The following is a 17822-nucleotide window of genomic DNA, read 5'->3' as shown; positions in this document are numbered from 1 at the left end:
GAGTAAAGCAGTAGTTATAATAAAATACGTTATGATATTTTGCAAGACAAGCTTGATATATAATGAAACACTGCAACACTTTTGAATATGACTTTCTGTGGATCACTTCTTTATTTCTGCACGCATCGAAAATCAAGATCACAACCAACTTCTCTTGTGAGGAAATGCTCATCAAACCAACTCACAGAACCAACAATCGACCAGTTCCGATGCCCAATTTACATCAAGCTAATTAATGTGTCCTGCCTCTTCGTCAACATTGCTTCGGATTAATTATTGAAGTTACAGTTACAGTTTAAATTTGGCTCTTGTCTTTTTATTTTTATACTTTGTCCATATCGATGTATTAAACGCGGGTAACTTGAAGTTTTTTTATGTATGGTCAACCTGTTAGCCAAGTTTACAGTTATATTTAACCGCAAAGTGTGATATTTAACCCAAATTGGAAGCTTTGTTGAAAGAGTCACGACAAGTTATAAATTATGTATGATTATTATTAATTTGTTTTATTATTATTATTATGCCCCTATTTTAAAAGCGGCTGGTGACGATCTAAGATTCGTGTTACAATTTTATTAATTTACGTCGAGGTACTTTATCGGATTAAGAACCTATAAATCTTGGGTAAATCTTCATTTGCATTAAAGATTTGTTTTTCAACTGCTTCTTTCTTATTTAATGTTTGACTATCATTATATTAATTTAAAAACCAATGCCAGTTCGATTAATTGAAAATTCAGTCAATTTCCTACACAAAGCTTGAAATCTAAAAGTTAATTTGCACACGATTGTTTTACTGAGAGTTCCTAATGATTGGATGCTATTGTATTTCGTTAAATGAAGAGTATTTCTCTATCCGAATTCGTTTTTACTTAAATTTTGTGATAGAATTAAATTCAAGTGAACTTGCTTATAAATGAATAAAACTTCAATTAGAACTTATACGACACACATCTCTAGCTATGTAGTTATCCAGTTGCATGCTGGCATGCAGCCCACAGCATCTCACCATTTGGAGAGCAGTCTAAAAGAAGAAAAAAGTTCGAACAGCTCTCCCAACACCCCCAAAGAGGCGCGCTCTCTGCTGGCAGAGATACTACCGCAAGTGCAAGTGTAAACAAAAACAAATGCAGCTTGCAAGCTGAGAACGGAGAAGCTCTCAGCTTTGGTGGTGATATCGGAGTGCGATTTGTCGAGCAGCCGCTTGCTGCTTTTGGACTGAGATGAGCTGGGGTTAAAGCTGGGTGCAGCTAGCCGCCCACTGACGCCAATGTGTATGGCAAAGAAGCTGGCTGGCGTGATAAATTTTGTAGCGAGATCACGTTTCGAGTGCTTCAACTATTTTTGCTTATATAAAGAAGTGTGCTCGGCTTTTGGTTTGTTAATTGTGCCAACTGTTCCAAGCAGCAAGCGCCATCCACGACAAAAAACTCAACTTCAGCTCAGCCATGAACAAATTCGCCGTAAGTGAACTTCTACTTCCCATACAACAGAAACTCGAACTCAAAGCCGTGCAAGTTTCTAATAAAATCTTCTTCACTTTAGACTTTCGCACTTGTGCTCTGCGCCTGCCTGGCCATTGGCAACGCCCATGCCTATGGCAGCCGCAACGGCTACTCCAGCTACGGCAACCGTGGAAACTCCGGCTATGGACAACAGGGTGATGGCTCTGCTGCTGCTGCTAGCGCTGCTGCTGCCGGCGGTAACAACAACCGCAACGTGGACTACAGCTCTGCCGAGCCTCTGCGTCCCATTCTGCTGAATGGTGGCTACCAATCCGGACATGGCCATGGCTACAACGCCCACCAGATCTCGCATCGTCCCAGCTACGGCTCTCAGCGCAGCTATGGCGGCTACGGCGCCTCTCAGCGCGGCTATGGCGGTCGTCCCCGTTGGTCTGTCCAGCCCGCTGGCGCCACTTTGCTGTACCCCGGCCAGAACCACTACCGCGCATACGTCTCGCCCGTTGAGTACAGCAAGGTGGTCCTGCCCATTCGTGCTGCCGCTCCAGTTGCCAAGCTGTACGTTCCAGAGAACAACTACGGCAGCCAAGGTGGTTATGGCCAGCACCAGCAGGCCAGCTATGGCGGTCACTCCCACCAGGGTGGTGCCTACCAGGTCAGCAGCTACTAAAGCTCTGCACTGTGCTTCCCATTAAAGGGTCTTGCACCCACTCAATTGCAATGCAAGCCGTCACCAAATAAAAGTGTACAAAAATTTTAACAACAATTTATTTGTTTTTTAATTTCACCGTAGATAGCAACAATAGCAGCTGCTAGATTTGCAGCTGCTTGAGCTGCAATTTTTGTTTTGTGTTTAATAATCATTAAACACAGTTCAGTTTATGCACAAACTAGTAATAATATATTTTTTGGGTGCTGAAACAAATGTTCAGCTTGTCTGTGGATAATTTTAATGTTGTTGTGGGATTGTTTCTTGGTAACTATTACATGAATTGGAAAATATGAATTAATTATATTGAAAGTTTTTAAACTATACTATTCTATTTCAAGTCTTCAATCTGCATACATTTGCCATGAGCGTCTCACTTTGGTATTTAATGATAAGCACTTGGTTGTTGTTCATGTAACAATCATTGTCAAGCATTTGTAATCCTAACTGTATGCATAACTCTAACTCTAAAATAGAAGTATAGCTGAGTTTGTCTGGTACATAGTGTTGGTTAGAATTGCAATTTACGCGCACACAAAATTATTGCAGACAGTGTAAGTTGAAGTGCATGTGATTGCTGCAGCTTTTGAAGCTTGGCAAATGTTTGACAAAAGCCAAAAAGCAAAATACATAAGCATTAAGCGTGAGCAGAGCGCCAGCTTGTTATCAGCCCAAAGCCTGATTAGAGCTCAAGCTGAAGAGCAAACGCAAAGAGAGATCAAGTGGGAGAGAGAGTAGCAGCTAGACTATGCGTGTTGTGTGTCTTATGTGTCGTACGCATTCCAAGCCAATGAGCTATCAACTATATTTGAGACCAAACTGAAGCGTATGCATCCGCTGCTGCTGCTGGTGCTGCTGCTTAGGGTTCATTGAGCAGGCAGAAGACCTGAGCATGGTCAAAGACATGATACTGCACACAACACACGCTCGTGAGCGTGTCCGCGATATCAATGGCCAAGCCAAGCTCCACTTACTGTCAAGCTGGGGCACATTGTCATTGTCGTGGTCGTGGTTCCGCTGCAACAAAAGTGGCGCGCAATTGTATTAACCCGACACCCCGAAGCGTCAAGCGTTGGAATTGTGTCTGTAGTGCATTGCTTATCGTTGTGGCTTGTTTTGTGTGTGGCAGCCTCCCGTCGCTGTCGCTGTCGCTGTCGCTGCTGTGCCGGGTTCAAAGCAGAGCAGCATCATGAGCATGAGCATGAGCATGAGAATGAGTCGTTGCTGCATTGGTCACGTCTGTGGAGCACACACACAAATCTCAGTTAGGTGCACAAACATAATTCTGGGCTATAAAAGCAATTTGGCACTGCGCATTCGTTAATTAGTTTTGCCCAGCGTCAGCTCCTACAAACAGTAAAATGTCCGTCAACTACATGCGTCTGCTCTGCCTTTTGGCCTGCTGCATTTCGGCCTGCCTGGCCAGCGGCTATGGCAACCAGTACGGTAACCAGTACGGCAACCAGTACTCCTATGGAAACCAATATGGTGACTATGTCAAGACCTCCGAGACAGCTGAGGCTCAGGCTGCTGCTTTGACCGATGCCGCTGGCGCTGCTGCTTCATCCGCCAAGTTGAATGGTGCTGATTGGCACAAGCTGAACCGTTATGGCTGGGAGCAGGGCAAGCCTCTGCTCACCCACCCACGCAGCCCACTCAGGAAGATCTTGACCCCAGTGGTTGGACCTTTGGATAAGCTCTATGGCGCAGCTCTGCCCCCACGCTCCTTCGTTGCTGAGATCGATCCAGGTAGGTTTACCTAAAGCTTCCCACCTCTTACGAGCTGTTTTACTAAAGTTCCTCTCCCCGATTCTATTTGCAGTTTTCCAGAAGAGCAGCTATGGCTCTTATGGTGAGCCATCGGTCGTGCTGAAGACTGGCTCCAAGCTGGCTGTTATTTCTGCCTAAGTTGATCTGGTCACATATTCTGTGCCCAGTAGCTGAAATAGCTGAAACAAATTCTTAATAAATAGTGTTAGTGCAAGTGCAAATTATACTGGCTATCTTCATTTATTTTTGTGGGAGTTTGGGGTGTTACGTTACCTTAAAAAACGCTCAAAGTATATTTGAGAATTGCATTGAGAAAATAATGCATGTATTCCATTCTGCAATGAGAAAAATGTTTCCAGAAGTTACGCTTCGAAATTTAAAGAAACTTGGCGTTTCCACTTCTCCATAGAAGAATGTTATCTAAAGAAAAATTGTGAGCAGTAATGATCAATCTGAATTAGGCCCGATCAATAAAATATATTAGAATAGAAGAAATTGAATTCTTTTATGAATTGCTCTACTTGAACTCCCCTATTTCAATCAATCTCCCCCTTTTGCTTGTCATTTAATACAAGTGATTTGAATTTTATATTTTGTTTGTTATATTATGATTAAATTCAGTTTTAATTACGAAATACAAAATAAGAATATGAAAATTGCTCAGTTTTCAATTGTTTTGTGTTTAAATTTGAAAACTACGTTACGAACACACAGATATTTACCTACTAAACATAAAATGAACTAAACCAATAATAATTTAAATGAAAAGGCAATCAAGTGGAAGCGTTTAACTCGTTTTCTTGTTATTTTGGTTTCGATTTGTTTGGAGTTTTTATTGTGTTTATATTCAGCCATTCACAGTGCTAAAAAATCTCTCTCTCTCTCTCGCTTACTTTCAAAACTTTTGCAATAGATTTTATTTTGCGTATTTTTATTTGCTTTTTTTGTTTTCATTTTTAGTTGTTTTATATTTTTGGTTTCAGGTTCATTATTTTAATTAAATTACATGAACTTCAAAATATTATCATTATTATAAATAAATAGGAGATGTGTAGTGTTATGTATTTATAATGTATAAATCTAACGGAACTCTCGCAAGCTCTGCAAAAAAGAATTTAAATTATAAAAAAACGTTGCTGAAGCAAAAATTTTCAATGATTTCATTCTCTCAAATAATTGTTTGCTGTGGATCTTTTGTAAAATATTTGCTGCTGTTCGTGTATGTGTGTGTATGTATGTGGTGTGTGTGTGTGTGTGAGTGTGGGTGTTGTTTGGTGTATGTGTGCGGGTGTAGGTTAAGCGATCTATTCGGTGATCGTTCTTGTTGTCTCCTGAATGTAGACCTGAGAGCCGGGCACGGTGGAGGTGGTGACGAATGTGCGGTGCTTGGCGCGGATAATATTCAAGTTGGATTCAGCAACATCGGCACGGTCCTCAGCGGCCTCCAGCTCGCGTTGGAAGCGGCGCACACGGGTGGTGCTCTGCTGGGAGAAACCTTCCTGCTCGGATAGCTGGCGTCTGTAGATGTTGATCTTGGCAGTGGTCTTGTCCAGCGCATCCTGCAGCAAAATAATGTTCTTCTGGTCTTCCTCGCATTGAACCATGACCTCCTTGACGGTGCGCTCCTTCTTGCGCAAGATCTTGATGGTCTCGGCGTGGCGACGCTTCTCCTCCTCCAGCTCCAGTTCCAGATCGCGAATGCGTGCTTCCAGCTTGCTGATGATGCGCTTGCTGCCGGCAACAGCATTGAGCTCCACTTCCTCCAGGCGTACGGACAGATTCTAGTAGTATAAAAAGAAGGGTTAGGGCATTTGCCTTCATATAGAGACTATGAGTTTTGATTACCTTTACTTCAACCTCCAGGGACTTCTTGATAGTCTCCAGCTTAACAATGCGCTCTTGTTCCTCATGCACCTGCTCCACAACATGCTTGAGGTCCACACTGACCTTCTGGTAGCGCTCGTCGCTAATGCGCAGCTCCTTGGACACTTCTTCGTAGTCAGAAGCAACCACAGTCAATTCCTGCTCCAGCTTGGACTTCAGCGACACCAAGTTGACATTGACAGTGGTCAGCTCGTTGATGCGTGTCTGCGCCTCTTCGTACTGCAATTCCACAGTGCGCTTGGCACGGTTGGCGCTGTCCAGATGCGAGCGCATCTCATCCAGCTCACCATTGAGTCCGGCCAGACGGCGCTGGGCCACACCATATTGATCGAGGGTAGCCTGCAACTGACGCTGCACATCCTCGTAGTGGGCCTGCAGTTCGGTCAACTGGAGCGATTGCTTCTTGATGACCTTCTGCAGATCGATGTTGGTCTTGTTGGCCACATCCAAAGACATCTCCAGCTCGGTGATCTGGATCTGCAGCTTCTTCTTGATGCGTGTGACCTCGGTCTTCAGACGGGTCTCGGCCTCAATGACGCGGGCATTCAGCTGCTCGATCTCAATGCTGGTCTGCTTGCTAAAGGGATTGAAAGTGCGACGTTAAAGCCAAATTGGTACCAATATGCTAAGTCTGTTTGGAAGTTGCTCACAGCGGAATTCAATTATTGGGGTCTTTGCTTCACCTCAAAATTTTAGTTTTACTTGCGCTTTTTCATTTCATGATTGTGACCCACAAAACTGTTTTTAACGTCAATTCAGCTATTGCCGCTGTTGCTTGCTGTGTTGCATTGTCATAAATTCTACAGCTTGCATTTATTGGGGCATTTACAAATTTTACTCGTATTACGCATTTTATATATTATACTTGATTTTTACGCTTGATAAAGACATCGAACTTGTCACAAATACCTTACGATTCAGCATGCCAAGCATTTGTCTGTTTCTGACTCTGACTGTGGCAAGTGCATCATACTTCGCCATATCTAATTTTAGGCGTAGGTGCGATTTGTCTATTGTGCTTATTTTTAGTTGCAGTTGCTACTGTACAAATTGATGGGGTTTTTGGCAAGCAAAAAGAAAAATAACGCAAGCATAATGCATCTGACTAAATTTTTATACATCGTTGTTGATTCATTTGACAAGCCAAAATTGCATCTGTTCAATAGAAGGTTGGGTGAGTCAGGTTATTCGGTTAGATCATAAATAACTTGAATCTTGATTATAAATCACTTATCAGTTGTTTAAGCCGAAGAAAAGACGTTTATTTTTAAGTAGCTAGAAATGCTTTGGATTATAAATCATTAGCAGTCGTTACTTCTCCAAGCATTAACCATTAGATTCTTTCCCTAAATTCTATTTGACAATTATCTCTAATACCAAACATTTCTTTGCCTTTTTTTTTGCAGTGTCGTCTAGCTCATTTCATACTTAGTTACTTAATCTATGTGTGCGCTCATTGTCGTCGCTTGCCAAAGTATTCAGCTTGCTAGCGTAAGTATTTTCATTTAAATTTTAATTTTTTTGTTGTACTCTTTGGCTTGTTTTCAATGTTTATTGTCTACGCAGAAATATGTGATGAATTCTTTTTTCTTAAGACTATATTTATTGTCGTTGCTGCTTTTTTGCTTGTCAAATGTATAAATAAGATACTTATGCTTGAGCTGAAGGACACTTCAAAACAATGGCTGCATATTTGTGGGCAAAGTATTTGGTGTGGGTGTGAGGAAAAAATGTGAAATGTGAGAAGAAATTTTGATGGATGTCAAACTGCGCAAAGATCTATAAAAGCTTCAGAAGAATATTTGAATATAGAATGTGCCATAGACTTATTTATCATATTGATTGGTCAAAGTAAGTCCACTAGAGTTAGCAAACTCTCCTTGCTTCTCATCTGAATTTGGTGTAATCTCTTGTTAATACTATATATAAACAATTAGCGTTTAAAATTCTATAAATAATAAGCGCAAGTGCTTAATTAGTTAGAGGAACAACACTTTAAATGTACAAACAGCAAAAATAGTGAAAACTAAATGCTGAGCGTCTAAGAAAACCTTAGAAAAGTGCATAAATGCTACCGAGAAAATGTCTAGAAATAAATTTCACAAAGAAAAGAAAGAGCCAAAGCATGTGAGAGTAAATGAAATACTGCTTGGGTAGCGAAAAAGAAAAATTGAGCTACAAATTCAAAAATGTTCGCATTTATTAAGAATTCATGTCTGTCTGTGTGCTAGCAAGCAGCTAAATTAAAAGCAAACATGCATGATGCATAGAATGAAATGAGGTTCAATATGATAGTTAGTGGGGCTCGAATAGGCATAGGGGTTTAATGTTGCCAATATATGTAGGTATAGTCATGGAGCTTAGGATGTGTACGCATTACTTTGCGACAAATCCAACACTTGTCCTCAATACCACACCTGCTGTCCGCATAGAATTCAACGGTGCGTTGATTGAGCGTCGACAATTGACGCTTGACATTGTGCAGCGATGAGGAGACGCGATGATCGAGCTTATCGACCAAACGCTCATCCATTAATTCCATATGAATGGCATGGGCGCGTAATTGGCCGCTGCTGCTGCCCTCGTACGGCGAGCTGGAGCGCGAACGCACACGCGAAACGGCACGACTTGAACGCACTAGAGATTGTGAGATGAAATTCTCTTCCTCCTTTTTGGCATTTTGGATATTGCGCTCGGACTCCGAGAGGAGCATCTGGGCAATCGCACTGGCGGACTTGCCGCGTATCGAACGCTTAAAATCATCCGACATTTGATCAACTTCGTTATCTATTTCGATTTTGCGTATACGCTGCAATATCTTTAACGTATCGCGCTTGATTAAATCCTCGAGCTCTTCTTGACGACGACGACGACGCTGGCGCGATCTCTCAACAACTGTGTCCGGTTCTATATGCTTGGTCAAACGCGTTGCGTCGACAAGCTTCTGCACACTGAACGGCGTGCGTTTCTGCGCCCGAAAGCTAGACAAAATCTCGTCGGCTCGGGCAGCGCAGGTACGTGAGAGCCGCACGATCTCATCCGCATTATATTGGCGTACCGTATTTGAGGAGCGATATTGCTTCAGTCCCCGCTCGCTATTCCATGGCAAATGCGGCTGAGTTACTTTCAGGCCCTTTGCCTTTGCATCTAAATAATCCAGCATGGGCTGGTAGAAATTCATGGTATAGCCATAATTATCTTCATATGTGTGACCAGGGCGCAAGCGCGTTGAGCGTTGCTTATAAGCCAACGCCATTTTGCCAAGGTACTTTGGTAGTTGGTAGGGTGTTTTTTAAGGGCGGTTAAGGGTTAGTGGAATGCTATGAACTTGATGCACTTAGTCTCTACTTAAAGCTACAAAACGTTTGTTGTTTATCGCCTTGTCGCTTTCGTTCCCGTCGCTCTGACTATGTCGCTTTGCGGCTGCAGCTTTTGGGGGTCTTCGTTTTTGGCAACACTCGCTTATTGCTTCGTGTATAAATTTTCTCAAACTTGTCGAAATCTATAAAAAGATTACAGTTTTTGTTGTTCAGCTGTTCAATCTGTGCGAACTAAAGGTATGAACATAATGCCAACAACAACAATATGAACAAGAACAACAAGTACAACATCATTATTATCTTTGCGATGAGAACATACATATTTGTCGCTGTTTGCATTCAATGCTGTGCTTTATGGGCTATGATTGATACATTTTAGAAAATGTCTTCTTCGACTTGTGTTAAACTGGATAAAGCTTATTGTAAGCGGGAACTTTTGTAAAGTTGGATTTAGTTAAACTTATGTTACTCGAAGGAGCTTTGTGAAAGAGGCATAATAGAGAAACAAAGTATAAAAGTTACTTCCAAATCAAATTTTTATGACTACTATTTTTGTGAAATTAATAACTGAGATTCATTTTTTGATGAAGATTTGTGCTTCGCTAATTGGTTACGTTCCCGAAATCTTAGAGAGCATTAGCAACGATTTTATTGTAATAATTGTAATGTTTATATGTTGGTTCAAAAGAATTGTTTCAAAATGTATTACTAGTAGTGTATTGAATTTGTTGGTTATGTTCTCACGTAAAGTCTGAATTATCAACCATAACCCTAGCACGCACACTGCCAAGATCAACAATATTTTCAACTCCAAACACAACATTGTTCACCTACCTATTGCACTTTGACCGTAAATTTTATTTTAGCAACGCTCTTCAGAACTTGTTCGATTGTGTAATCACAATAACTGCGCAATTTTTTCTATTAAAAAATACTTTTTTAAACAATAATAATATTCCCACAATTTATTTGCATAGTAGGCTACCTCATTAGTAGTTTGATAAGCGAACCAACTTCTTCAAAAAAATTCCAAAGCAGCGGAGGATTTAAGGAATACCCAATACTGCTGTGGCTGGTAAGAAAACTTGCTTTAGCTGCGACTAGAGAATTCAAACTGATGGCGAAATGGGTCAATTTGATATCAATTGTTTTGGCAGCGTTTAGCAATCGATTGATTTGCACATTGGGATTTGTACGCTTCCGTTTTGGCAAGACAGCAACAAGAGGCAATTGACCTTCAAGAGTGTGCGTGAGGTTTTTGATTTCTCACAGTGGCGTAGCTAATTGTGGCAACTTCCTAGGGGCTGTACTTACCGAATAGCCTCAATTTCTTCGTCCTTCTCATGCATACGACGCTCAGCATCGTGACGGTATTGGTTGAAGTCGGCAGCCAAGCGCTGTCCACGCTGCTCCTCTGCCTTGCGACCCTGAGGGTGAACGATAAGAGGTTTGAATCATGGACGGAAACTTTTGATTGCTTAAACTACTTACAGCCTCAGCTTCCTTGTAGGCAGCGGTGAGCTCCTCACGCTCGTTCTCCAAACGACGCAGCTCCAGTTCCATTTCATGCAAACGACGGTTCAGCTCATTGATGGCGCTCTTGGCCTCATGCAGATCATCTATAAAGCACACATAAAACTTAAATTAACTGTTATTAAAATGTAACCATGATTAGACTTACCACCCAGCTTCTTGTTCTCACGCGCCAGCTGACCGTTAGCATCCTTAACCTTGTCCATTTCGTGCATGGTGCGCACCAAATCGGCATGTTTGTTCTTCAGATCGCGCTGGCTAGTCTCATACAGCAGAATAGTCTCTTCCAGACGGCTCTTCAGCTCGACGTTGTGTTTCTCCAGTGTGTTGACGGACTTTTGCAGTTCGCGGCAGCTATTGTTGGATTTCTCCAGATCGATGATCAGGACTTCGACTTCGCTGGCCAGGCGGGTCTTCATCTTTTCCAGATTGTTGACCTTGACGATGAGAGTTTCGATATGCTCTTCCAGTTCGGTGATGCGCACTTGATACTTGCGACGAATCTCTTCAACCTCTTCGGCACGGGCTGCCACTTCGGCATTCCATTTGTTTTGCCATGAAGCGGCATCAGCATTGGCCTTGACCAACTGACGTTCCAAGTCAATGCGTGCCTCGGACTCTTCCTCGAGTTGAGAGCGAGTCGAATCCAATTCGATCTCAACCTGATGCAATGAAGATTCGAGCATGGAGCGACGACGGTCCTCGTCTTCCAATCGGCGGCGAGCATCCTCCAACTGGGAGATGACTTGGCTCTTGGAAAACGAGACAACGTCTAATTGACTCTTGAGATCTTGGACGTCCTTGATCAGCTCAATGTTCTCCTGCGAGAGGCGAGACTTGTGCGAAGTGATATCGATAACAGTGCGATTCAGCTCCTCAATTTTCACATTCAGCTCGCTGATAGAGATCTCCAATTTGGAGATGTGCTTCTCCGACACGATCTTCTCCTTGTTGTACGATTCGATTTGGGAGAGCAGCTCGTAGACTTCGGACTGGAATTTAGCCTTGTCCTTTTCGGCTCTGCAAGACGAGCAGGCAAAAAGTTGATAACGATTAATACAGTTAGCAGGCATGTTAACTTGGATACTTAGGCATGGTAGAAAGAGAAAGAAGCAGAGTGGTCCAAGCTGTGAAAAAAGCTCAGCTTAACATGCATATAGCCTTTAAGCTGAGCTAGATAGGAAAGCTCAGGTGCACCTGAGGCTTGCCTAAGTTATTAGATATGAAAGCTTCATCGCACGTTAAGCAAAAGCTTTGCGTTATATTGAGGTTATGTGCAAATGCCTGGAAGCAAGCTATTTATATTGAATACATTTTATGTTAATGAGTGATCAATTAAAACGTTTTTTGTGTGCTTATCTTACATTACTGTGAATTACCTAAATTAAATAGTTAATTAGCTTTTCTTTACGCGCTACAAGAGGCAAATGTCAAAAAAAAAATCGTATCGAATTTCCATAAAGTTCAATTGGTTGAAAAGAGACAACAACAACACGTTATTTTGCTTTGAATATGATTCAATCAAAGACATATTTGGCTTGGGCGTTGGTGCAAATGAGAGAGAGCAACAACAAATACAACAAGAACAACAACAATAACTTGGACGCGAAAGTCGTTGCGCTCAGCGCGTTTAAGAATGTAGATGAAAATTTTCAGATTTTTCTATAAATAAATGCCAAATATGTGCTCACTGCTGTTGTGTTGTTGTTTTTGTGGTAGCACAACATATGGTTGGCGTGCATGCGGAAAAAGTGTTTAGTGCAAAAAAGCTTTAGAATAAGCTTGCCGCGCAAAGAGAGGAAAAGCGCTCGTGAGAAAACTGCGCAAACTCCTTGAGCAGCAAGAATTTTCTTTTGTGTATACCTGTCGAAACAGAATTTTGAAAAGTAATTAGCTAAAATCTAGTAACTGGCATTCAAATATGTATTCCAAACTATAAATGAGTGCGTATAAGTAATTTTAATTGATATTAATCATACGCCGTATTGCGCGCCTTGAAAGAGCAGCCTTGAATTTTCGCCTTTGGCGCGATTTTGAAATTGAAAAAATGTATTTATTTTCTTTATATTTTTCGTTAAAACGCTCGGCATTTATTTTTGGATATTCGATTTGGAAATATGAGTAGCAAGCGCTGTGTGTGTGTGTATTTTAAATTTGTGTCAATAGAACTTTGCAAGCAATGCAAGTTTTTCAACTTTTGTCCGTTGCTTCTTTTATTTATATTTTTTTTTTTGCATGTCATGGCATTTTGATGAATTGTTTATGCGCTGAATTCAGTTTTTTGTGTCAGCGGCGCAAGCAAGGTTAAGAAACTATTGTTGTTGTTGTGGTAACTATGGGCAAGACATTGAAAAGTCAGCGCCAGCTGACGCCAATCGATCAACAAGCAACAAATTGAACAATCAACATGCAATATATGTAGGCTAGGTCAAAGATGCATAAGTGGGACAGCGCTTTGAGTGGGTGGGTGGGAGGTTGTGTGGGTGGTAACTTTGCTTACCTAGCCTTGTTTTTCGTTAGGATTTCGACTTGCTCCTGGAAATCCGTAATAATTTCGTTGTGCTTTTTCTTCAAAAGCATTGAGGTCTCCTCAGACTCAAGATGAACATCCTCAAGCATTTTACGCAGCTTCAAGAGCTCAGCATCACGCTTGCGATTGGCTTCAAACTAAATCAAGTATACAAAGCTGTTACTTATAATCTGCAGCTTTAAAGTATGTAGAACTTACTTGGTGTTCAGCACCACCCTCAGCTTCCTCTAGACGCTCGGACATCTGTATGACCTGAACGCTAAGGTCGGCTTTCTCACGCTCGATCTGGAACCAGGAAAATAAAATAAAGTTAAGAATAAGACTCTTCGATAATATGATGTGCATAGGTATTGCTTTTTTTCATAATTTGCAATAAATTACTATTTATAGCTTTGCTACCTACACATGCTCAATGCATCGCAGACCATGCAGACAAAATTTACAAACGGCCCATAAAATATATAAATCAAATTAATCAGTCAAAAATAATTATGCGCTTGTAACACCAAAAATAACAATGGGCACTGTGCCAGCAGCAAGTTTCAACATGCCCATACCTATTCTACCTATACGCCTGCTATATAGTTTTATATCTGTATGCATGGCTTTCAGTTTTTGCATTTTCCATAAACGCATTTTGGCATTTTTTATTATAGGCATTTCAACTGAAAAAATGCAAATGGCAAATGGCAAAACAGAAAAAAATACAAAATGAAACGTTTCTTTAGGCATAGTGCTGACCTAATTTCAGTGGCATATATGATGGGTGTATATATGTTTGTTTTTATTATTATTATTCTGCAATTAAAAAGATTTTTATGTATATGCTGGTCTATTTTATAAAGTGCTAAGATTTGCGCAAATAATGGAAATTAATTTCCCAATGGATAAACATATTTAATGTGTTTCTAAATCTAAAATACGTATTTACATATTTTATCACTAAGCCATATTTTATCTCTTGATTGAAGAAACTCTCTAAAAAATCCACATCATAGATAGTCTCGTAATTTTTGATAAGATTCTAACAAAATCAAATCTAAAGCAAAGTCATCTTGCTGCTCATATCTGGACCATAAATCATACAAAAAATTGTTCTCCAAGCTAAAGTACACACATGTGTGTGCAATTAATTTGTGAGCGCCTGTTGCATGCAGCAGCAACAATGTTGCCCCAAAGGCCACGTAAGTACATACGTGAAGCCATTTTCTTGATACATATCTACAATTTGTACATATACAAAAAACACAAAAATGTATTTGCGGTGTGAAAACTTTTAATGTGCAAGAAAATTATTCAATTTTCTCACAGACGCACACCAACACCAACGCAGCGCGAAGAATTCTTCAGCTGTGTGTGAATGTGTGTGTGAGCGAATTTTTGGTGCTCTTCTCTCTATCGCTGTGTTGATGATCATGTTTTTTTTTTCTACGTTATTTTCTTTTCTATTTGGTGTTCATATTTTTGTGTTGGTTTTGCTTCAAGTTAATCATTTGCTTGTGTATTGAATGTCGTGCGCTAATTTTAGCCATTTTGTTCCATATTATCTGTGTATGTGTATCAAAGTATGTGTGTGTTGTAGTGTGTGTGTGTGTGTGTGTATTAGAGCAGCCTTGTGCAGTTGTGCGTGTGAGTTTTGCTGATCCATAAAGCAAAAGTAATTAAAATTATTTCCACAAAAAAATAGAAACTGATATACACGCTAGTGACTAGTCAGTCGCCTAGTCGACTTGTGTTGCGTCGTTGCCTCGCATCGGTCCCAGGCAGAGCGAGTTGAGGCGCGGCTAGGCCAGGGCAGGCCAGGCCGCATTTTCTAAATTTGTAATGCCAAACAGGAACAGACCTGGGGCCCCAGAGCACTCAATGAAGTGCTCCCAGCATGTGAAGTGCCTTTTGGCAAATGCAAATATTTTCACGCCCCCCTCCTACTCGCCTACTCGACTTGATTTATCTTTGCCTTTGCCTTTGCCTTTTGCCTATTGGCTTTGCATTATCTTGGATTGAGTTTGCAAAATCATTTATCATTTGCTTTTGCAATTGAAGTTCAATGCACAACATTATCATTTCGCTCGCAACGAAAACTCGTCGAAGGGTAATTTATTCTTAGCTTTTTCGCTTTTATCTCATTTTGTATTTTGTTCTATTGTTTTGTTGCCGCCGAGTTTTTTCTATTTTGATTTTTGTATTGCTTTTCCACATATTTTTGCTGTTTTTAGGGTGACATTTGCGTAGCGTACGCGAAACAAAAAAGAAAAGTGAAAATCCGACAGATTTTCGAGGAATTTTATTTACTGCAGATGATAAATTGTTTATTTAAAACTATTATACTACTGTTATACTAACCGTAAGACAAATACTGTAACTCCTACACTATTGTACTCCCAATATATTCAACTCAAGTGTGTATCTTATAGATAAGTTAACAATAATTACTCACCCTTTGGCGCAATTCACGTTCAACTTCAAGATCATCTTGGAGCAAACGAATTTTGTCCTGAAAAAAATGTAGATTTTCAATTTCTTAACGGTTATCAAAAGATATATGTATTGTATATTTTCACAGTTCACAAATTTGTAATAATATTGGTTTTTGACCAGCTCTTTGCTGGTTGCATAACATTTTACCGACGCATGTACGTATGTATTTCATATATGTACATTGGCTACACATAGGCGATCTATATGTATAGATATATTTTGGCTTTCAAGAATTTTTATATTTCCACACACAGACACGGTGAACTAACAAATACACACACCATAAATAAAAGAATGTTTGTATGTATGTGTGTGCGTGTATATACATATTTTGTTCAGTTTAATTTCACGAATTTTCAGCTACGTTTTCTTTTATTTTCGAAATTAGTCACTTGAGTGCTCAAATTGTTTTCTATTTTCTTTTTTTTTTTTTTTTGCCGCGTATCCATTTGGGCTTATAGTTGATTGAGAGGGGCTTACCTCCAAGCGGGAGAGCGAGCTCATATCGGTAATGTATGATGTTTCGATATTAACATCCGCACCGGGTCCAGTGGATGTGGCCCGGTAGGAGTATTTCGAGGAGCGAACAGCTTGCGATGACGACATTTTTGATTAACGTCAGATTTTCCAAATAGAATGCAATTGAAAACGATCGATTAAATGGGCGTTCGTAACGCGTTTTTATTTTTTTATATTATTTATATTTTTATTCTATGTGGTTCGAAATCCGTACGCAACCACGCGAGTCACCGAAAAATTCGTAATAAACGTCGGAGTAAGGCTGGTGATCTACTGAACAAGAGATCCCGTTGTCGTTCGAATAAAGAGTATTTCGTTGATTTGGTCGCTGGTCGCTGCTGCTTTTCGTCTATTTCAACGATTTCGGCACTCGGCTCGCATTTTCTTTTACGCTGCTTTTTGCTTTTGGTTTGGTTGAGTGTGCTTTTTCCTAAATATTTTTGCTGCTATTCCTGTGAGTGTAAATATTTTCTTGAGTGAGTTTTTCTTTCGCCTTTGCGTGTGCGTGTTAATTGCTCAGTTGTGTGGAAATGTCTTTGATTATCTATTTTTCTTTCTATTTTTTGGCTGCTTGCCGTACGCATTTTCACGCTACTTTGAGGAGCAACCAAAATAAACTCCAAGTTGTTGTTGTTGTAGCAATGCTTACCTGTAGCACTAGTCCGCACCTAGCAGAACATAATGCTATCAATTCTGAAAGACTTTCCTTTCCTTCGATACCAAAAGCAAAAATCAATGCTTTCGCCAAAAACTTTTTGCAACAGACTTTCAAATCTCCGTCAAATTATCCTAGCAAATCCTATACAAGCTAATCTCTAACACTTTTTAGAATCTGCTTGAGACTGAATAATTTATGATATATATATATATATTAAATCGCTATTAAATTGCACAATTGTCACGCTGGTACAGGAATAAATTAAATAGCAGCAGCAATGCATTAAAATTAATACAATTGAGCAGTAAAAACTATGCAAATATTTTCACATTTAGCAGCTGCATAAATTTTGAGCCGTGCTAAACTCAATTAAATTAATTGCTGCTTGCAAATAAGAGTGTCTTCATTCCAAATTTGGTGTCTCTAGCTTTTATGGTCAGTAAGTTATTGTTGCTCATACAGACACACAGCCAGACTTTTGTTTTATTTTATATGAAAAATGTCAAATGTGGCTTTATTTAAATTTTTGTCCGTCGCTTTCTTTCAGAAAAGCCAGAGCTATCCACCGAAATAAATAATTTTCATTTTTAATATGTATATAATATTGCGAATATATTAATTATATAATATATACTTGCAATTTGCTTGTGCATAAGCAGAGGAACAAAAGGTGATTCAGCTGATATCATAACAGAGCTGTCATGAAACTCCATTTTAATTTCACTTAAAATTACAACCGATAAATCTTAAAAATTATACATTAACTTTTTTTGTTACATTTACATATATATTCTTTTTTTTATATATTCTATGCTGCCATATATTTTTTTTTTTAGAGATTTCAGAGCCACAATCAGTAGATATGCCACCTCCGATAGGCATTAGCTGATTGTTTGTACATGGATTACTCTGAAACTATATACGTAATATTAGATCATAAATATATATAACTGCCATC

The 17822-nt window shown here is 39.9% G+C and overlaps 3 protein-coding genes across 5 annotated transcripts; 2 read left to right on the top strand and 1 right to left on the bottom strand.

Moving 5' to 3' along the window:
• The first annotated feature begins 1448 nt into the window (after positions 1 to 1448).
• On the top strand, positions 1449 to 2133 carry LOC108598269 (chorion protein S19). The gene is made up of 2 exons (XM_017984885.1): positions 1449 to 1463; positions 1546 to 2133. The coding sequence occupies exons 1-2, from the start codon at positions 1449 to 1451 to the stop codon at positions 2131 to 2133; spliced, it is 603 nt and encodes a 200-aa protein (XP_017840374.1).
• Positions 2134 to 3533: 1400 nt separating this feature from the next.
• LOC108598268 (chorion protein S16) lies at positions 3534 to 4080 on the top strand. Its single transcript, XM_017984884.1, has 2 exons — positions 3534 to 3921; positions 3995 to 4080. The coding sequence occupies exons 1-2, from the start codon at positions 3534 to 3536 to the stop codon at positions 4078 to 4080; spliced, it is 474 nt and encodes a 157-aa protein (XP_017840373.1).
• Positions 4081 to 5160: 1080 nt separating this feature from the next.
• Positions 5161 to 16293, bottom strand: LOC108599547 (paramyosin, long form). 3 transcript variants are annotated; one of them, XM_017986432.1, is made up of 9 exons: positions 16168 to 16293; positions 15647 to 15703; positions 13408 to 13494; positions 13180 to 13346; positions 10828 to 11699; positions 10638 to 10765; positions 10461 to 10573; positions 5788 to 6403; positions 5161 to 5723 (listed from the first exon to the last, which is right to left on the bottom strand). In XM_017986432.1, exons 1-9 carry the CDS (start codon positions 16291 to 16293, stop codon positions 5247 to 5249), a joined length of 2643 nt encoding a protein of 880 aa, XP_017841921.1. In that variant the 3' UTR covers positions 5161 to 5246. The 3 variants fall into 3 exon arrangements, with proteins under 3 accessions (XP_017841921.1, XP_017841922.1, XP_017841923.1); XM_017986433.1 differs by lacking the exons at positions 10461 to 10573; positions 10638 to 10765; positions 10828 to 11699; ... (2 more) ...; positions 15647 to 15703; positions 16168 to 16293 and adding exons at positions 8244 to 9328; positions 9981 to 10080; positions 10132 to 10260; XM_017986434.1 differs by lacking the exons at positions 10461 to 10573; positions 10638 to 10765; positions 10828 to 11699; ... (2 more) ...; positions 15647 to 15703; positions 16168 to 16293 and adding exons at positions 8244 to 9328; positions 9981 to 10067; positions 10132 to 10260.
• Positions 16294 to 17822: the final 1529 nt, after the last annotated feature.

Source organism: Drosophila busckii, chromosome 3L (assembly GCF_011750605.1).
Source record: "Drosophila busckii strain San Diego stock center, stock number 13000-0081.31 chromosome 3L, ASM1175060v1, whole genome shotgun sequence".
Taxonomy (NCBI): Eukaryota; Metazoa; Arthropoda; class Insecta; order Diptera; family Drosophilidae; genus Drosophila; species Drosophila busckii.
The sequence above is the reverse complement of the archived record's forward strand: the minus strand, read 5'-3'. Positions and strand labels throughout refer to the sequence as shown.

Bases quoted from the DNA above. Each gene is read 5' to 3' on its own strand.
- LOC108598268 (XM_017984884.1), top strand. From the start codon at position 3,534: ATGTCCGTCAACTACATGCGTCTGCTCTGCCTTTTGGCCTGCTGCATT. The intron at 3,922-3,994 runs GTAGGTTTACCT...TTCTATTTGCAG, and splicing joins CGTTGCTGAGATCGATCCAG to TTTTCCAGAAGAGCAGCTAT.
- LOC108599547 (XM_017986432.1), bottom strand. From the start codon at position 16,293: ATGTCGTCATCGCAAGCTGTTCGCTCCTCGAAATACTCCTACCGGGCC. The intron at 13,495-15,646 runs GTGAGTAATTAT...TCCTGGTTCCAG, and splicing joins AACGTGAATTGCGCCAAAGG to ATCGAGCGTGAGAAAGCCGA. The intron at 10,766-10,827 runs GTAAGTCTAATC...TGTGCTTTATAG, and splicing joins TGAGAACAAGAAGCTGGGTG to ATGATCTGCATGAGGCCAAG.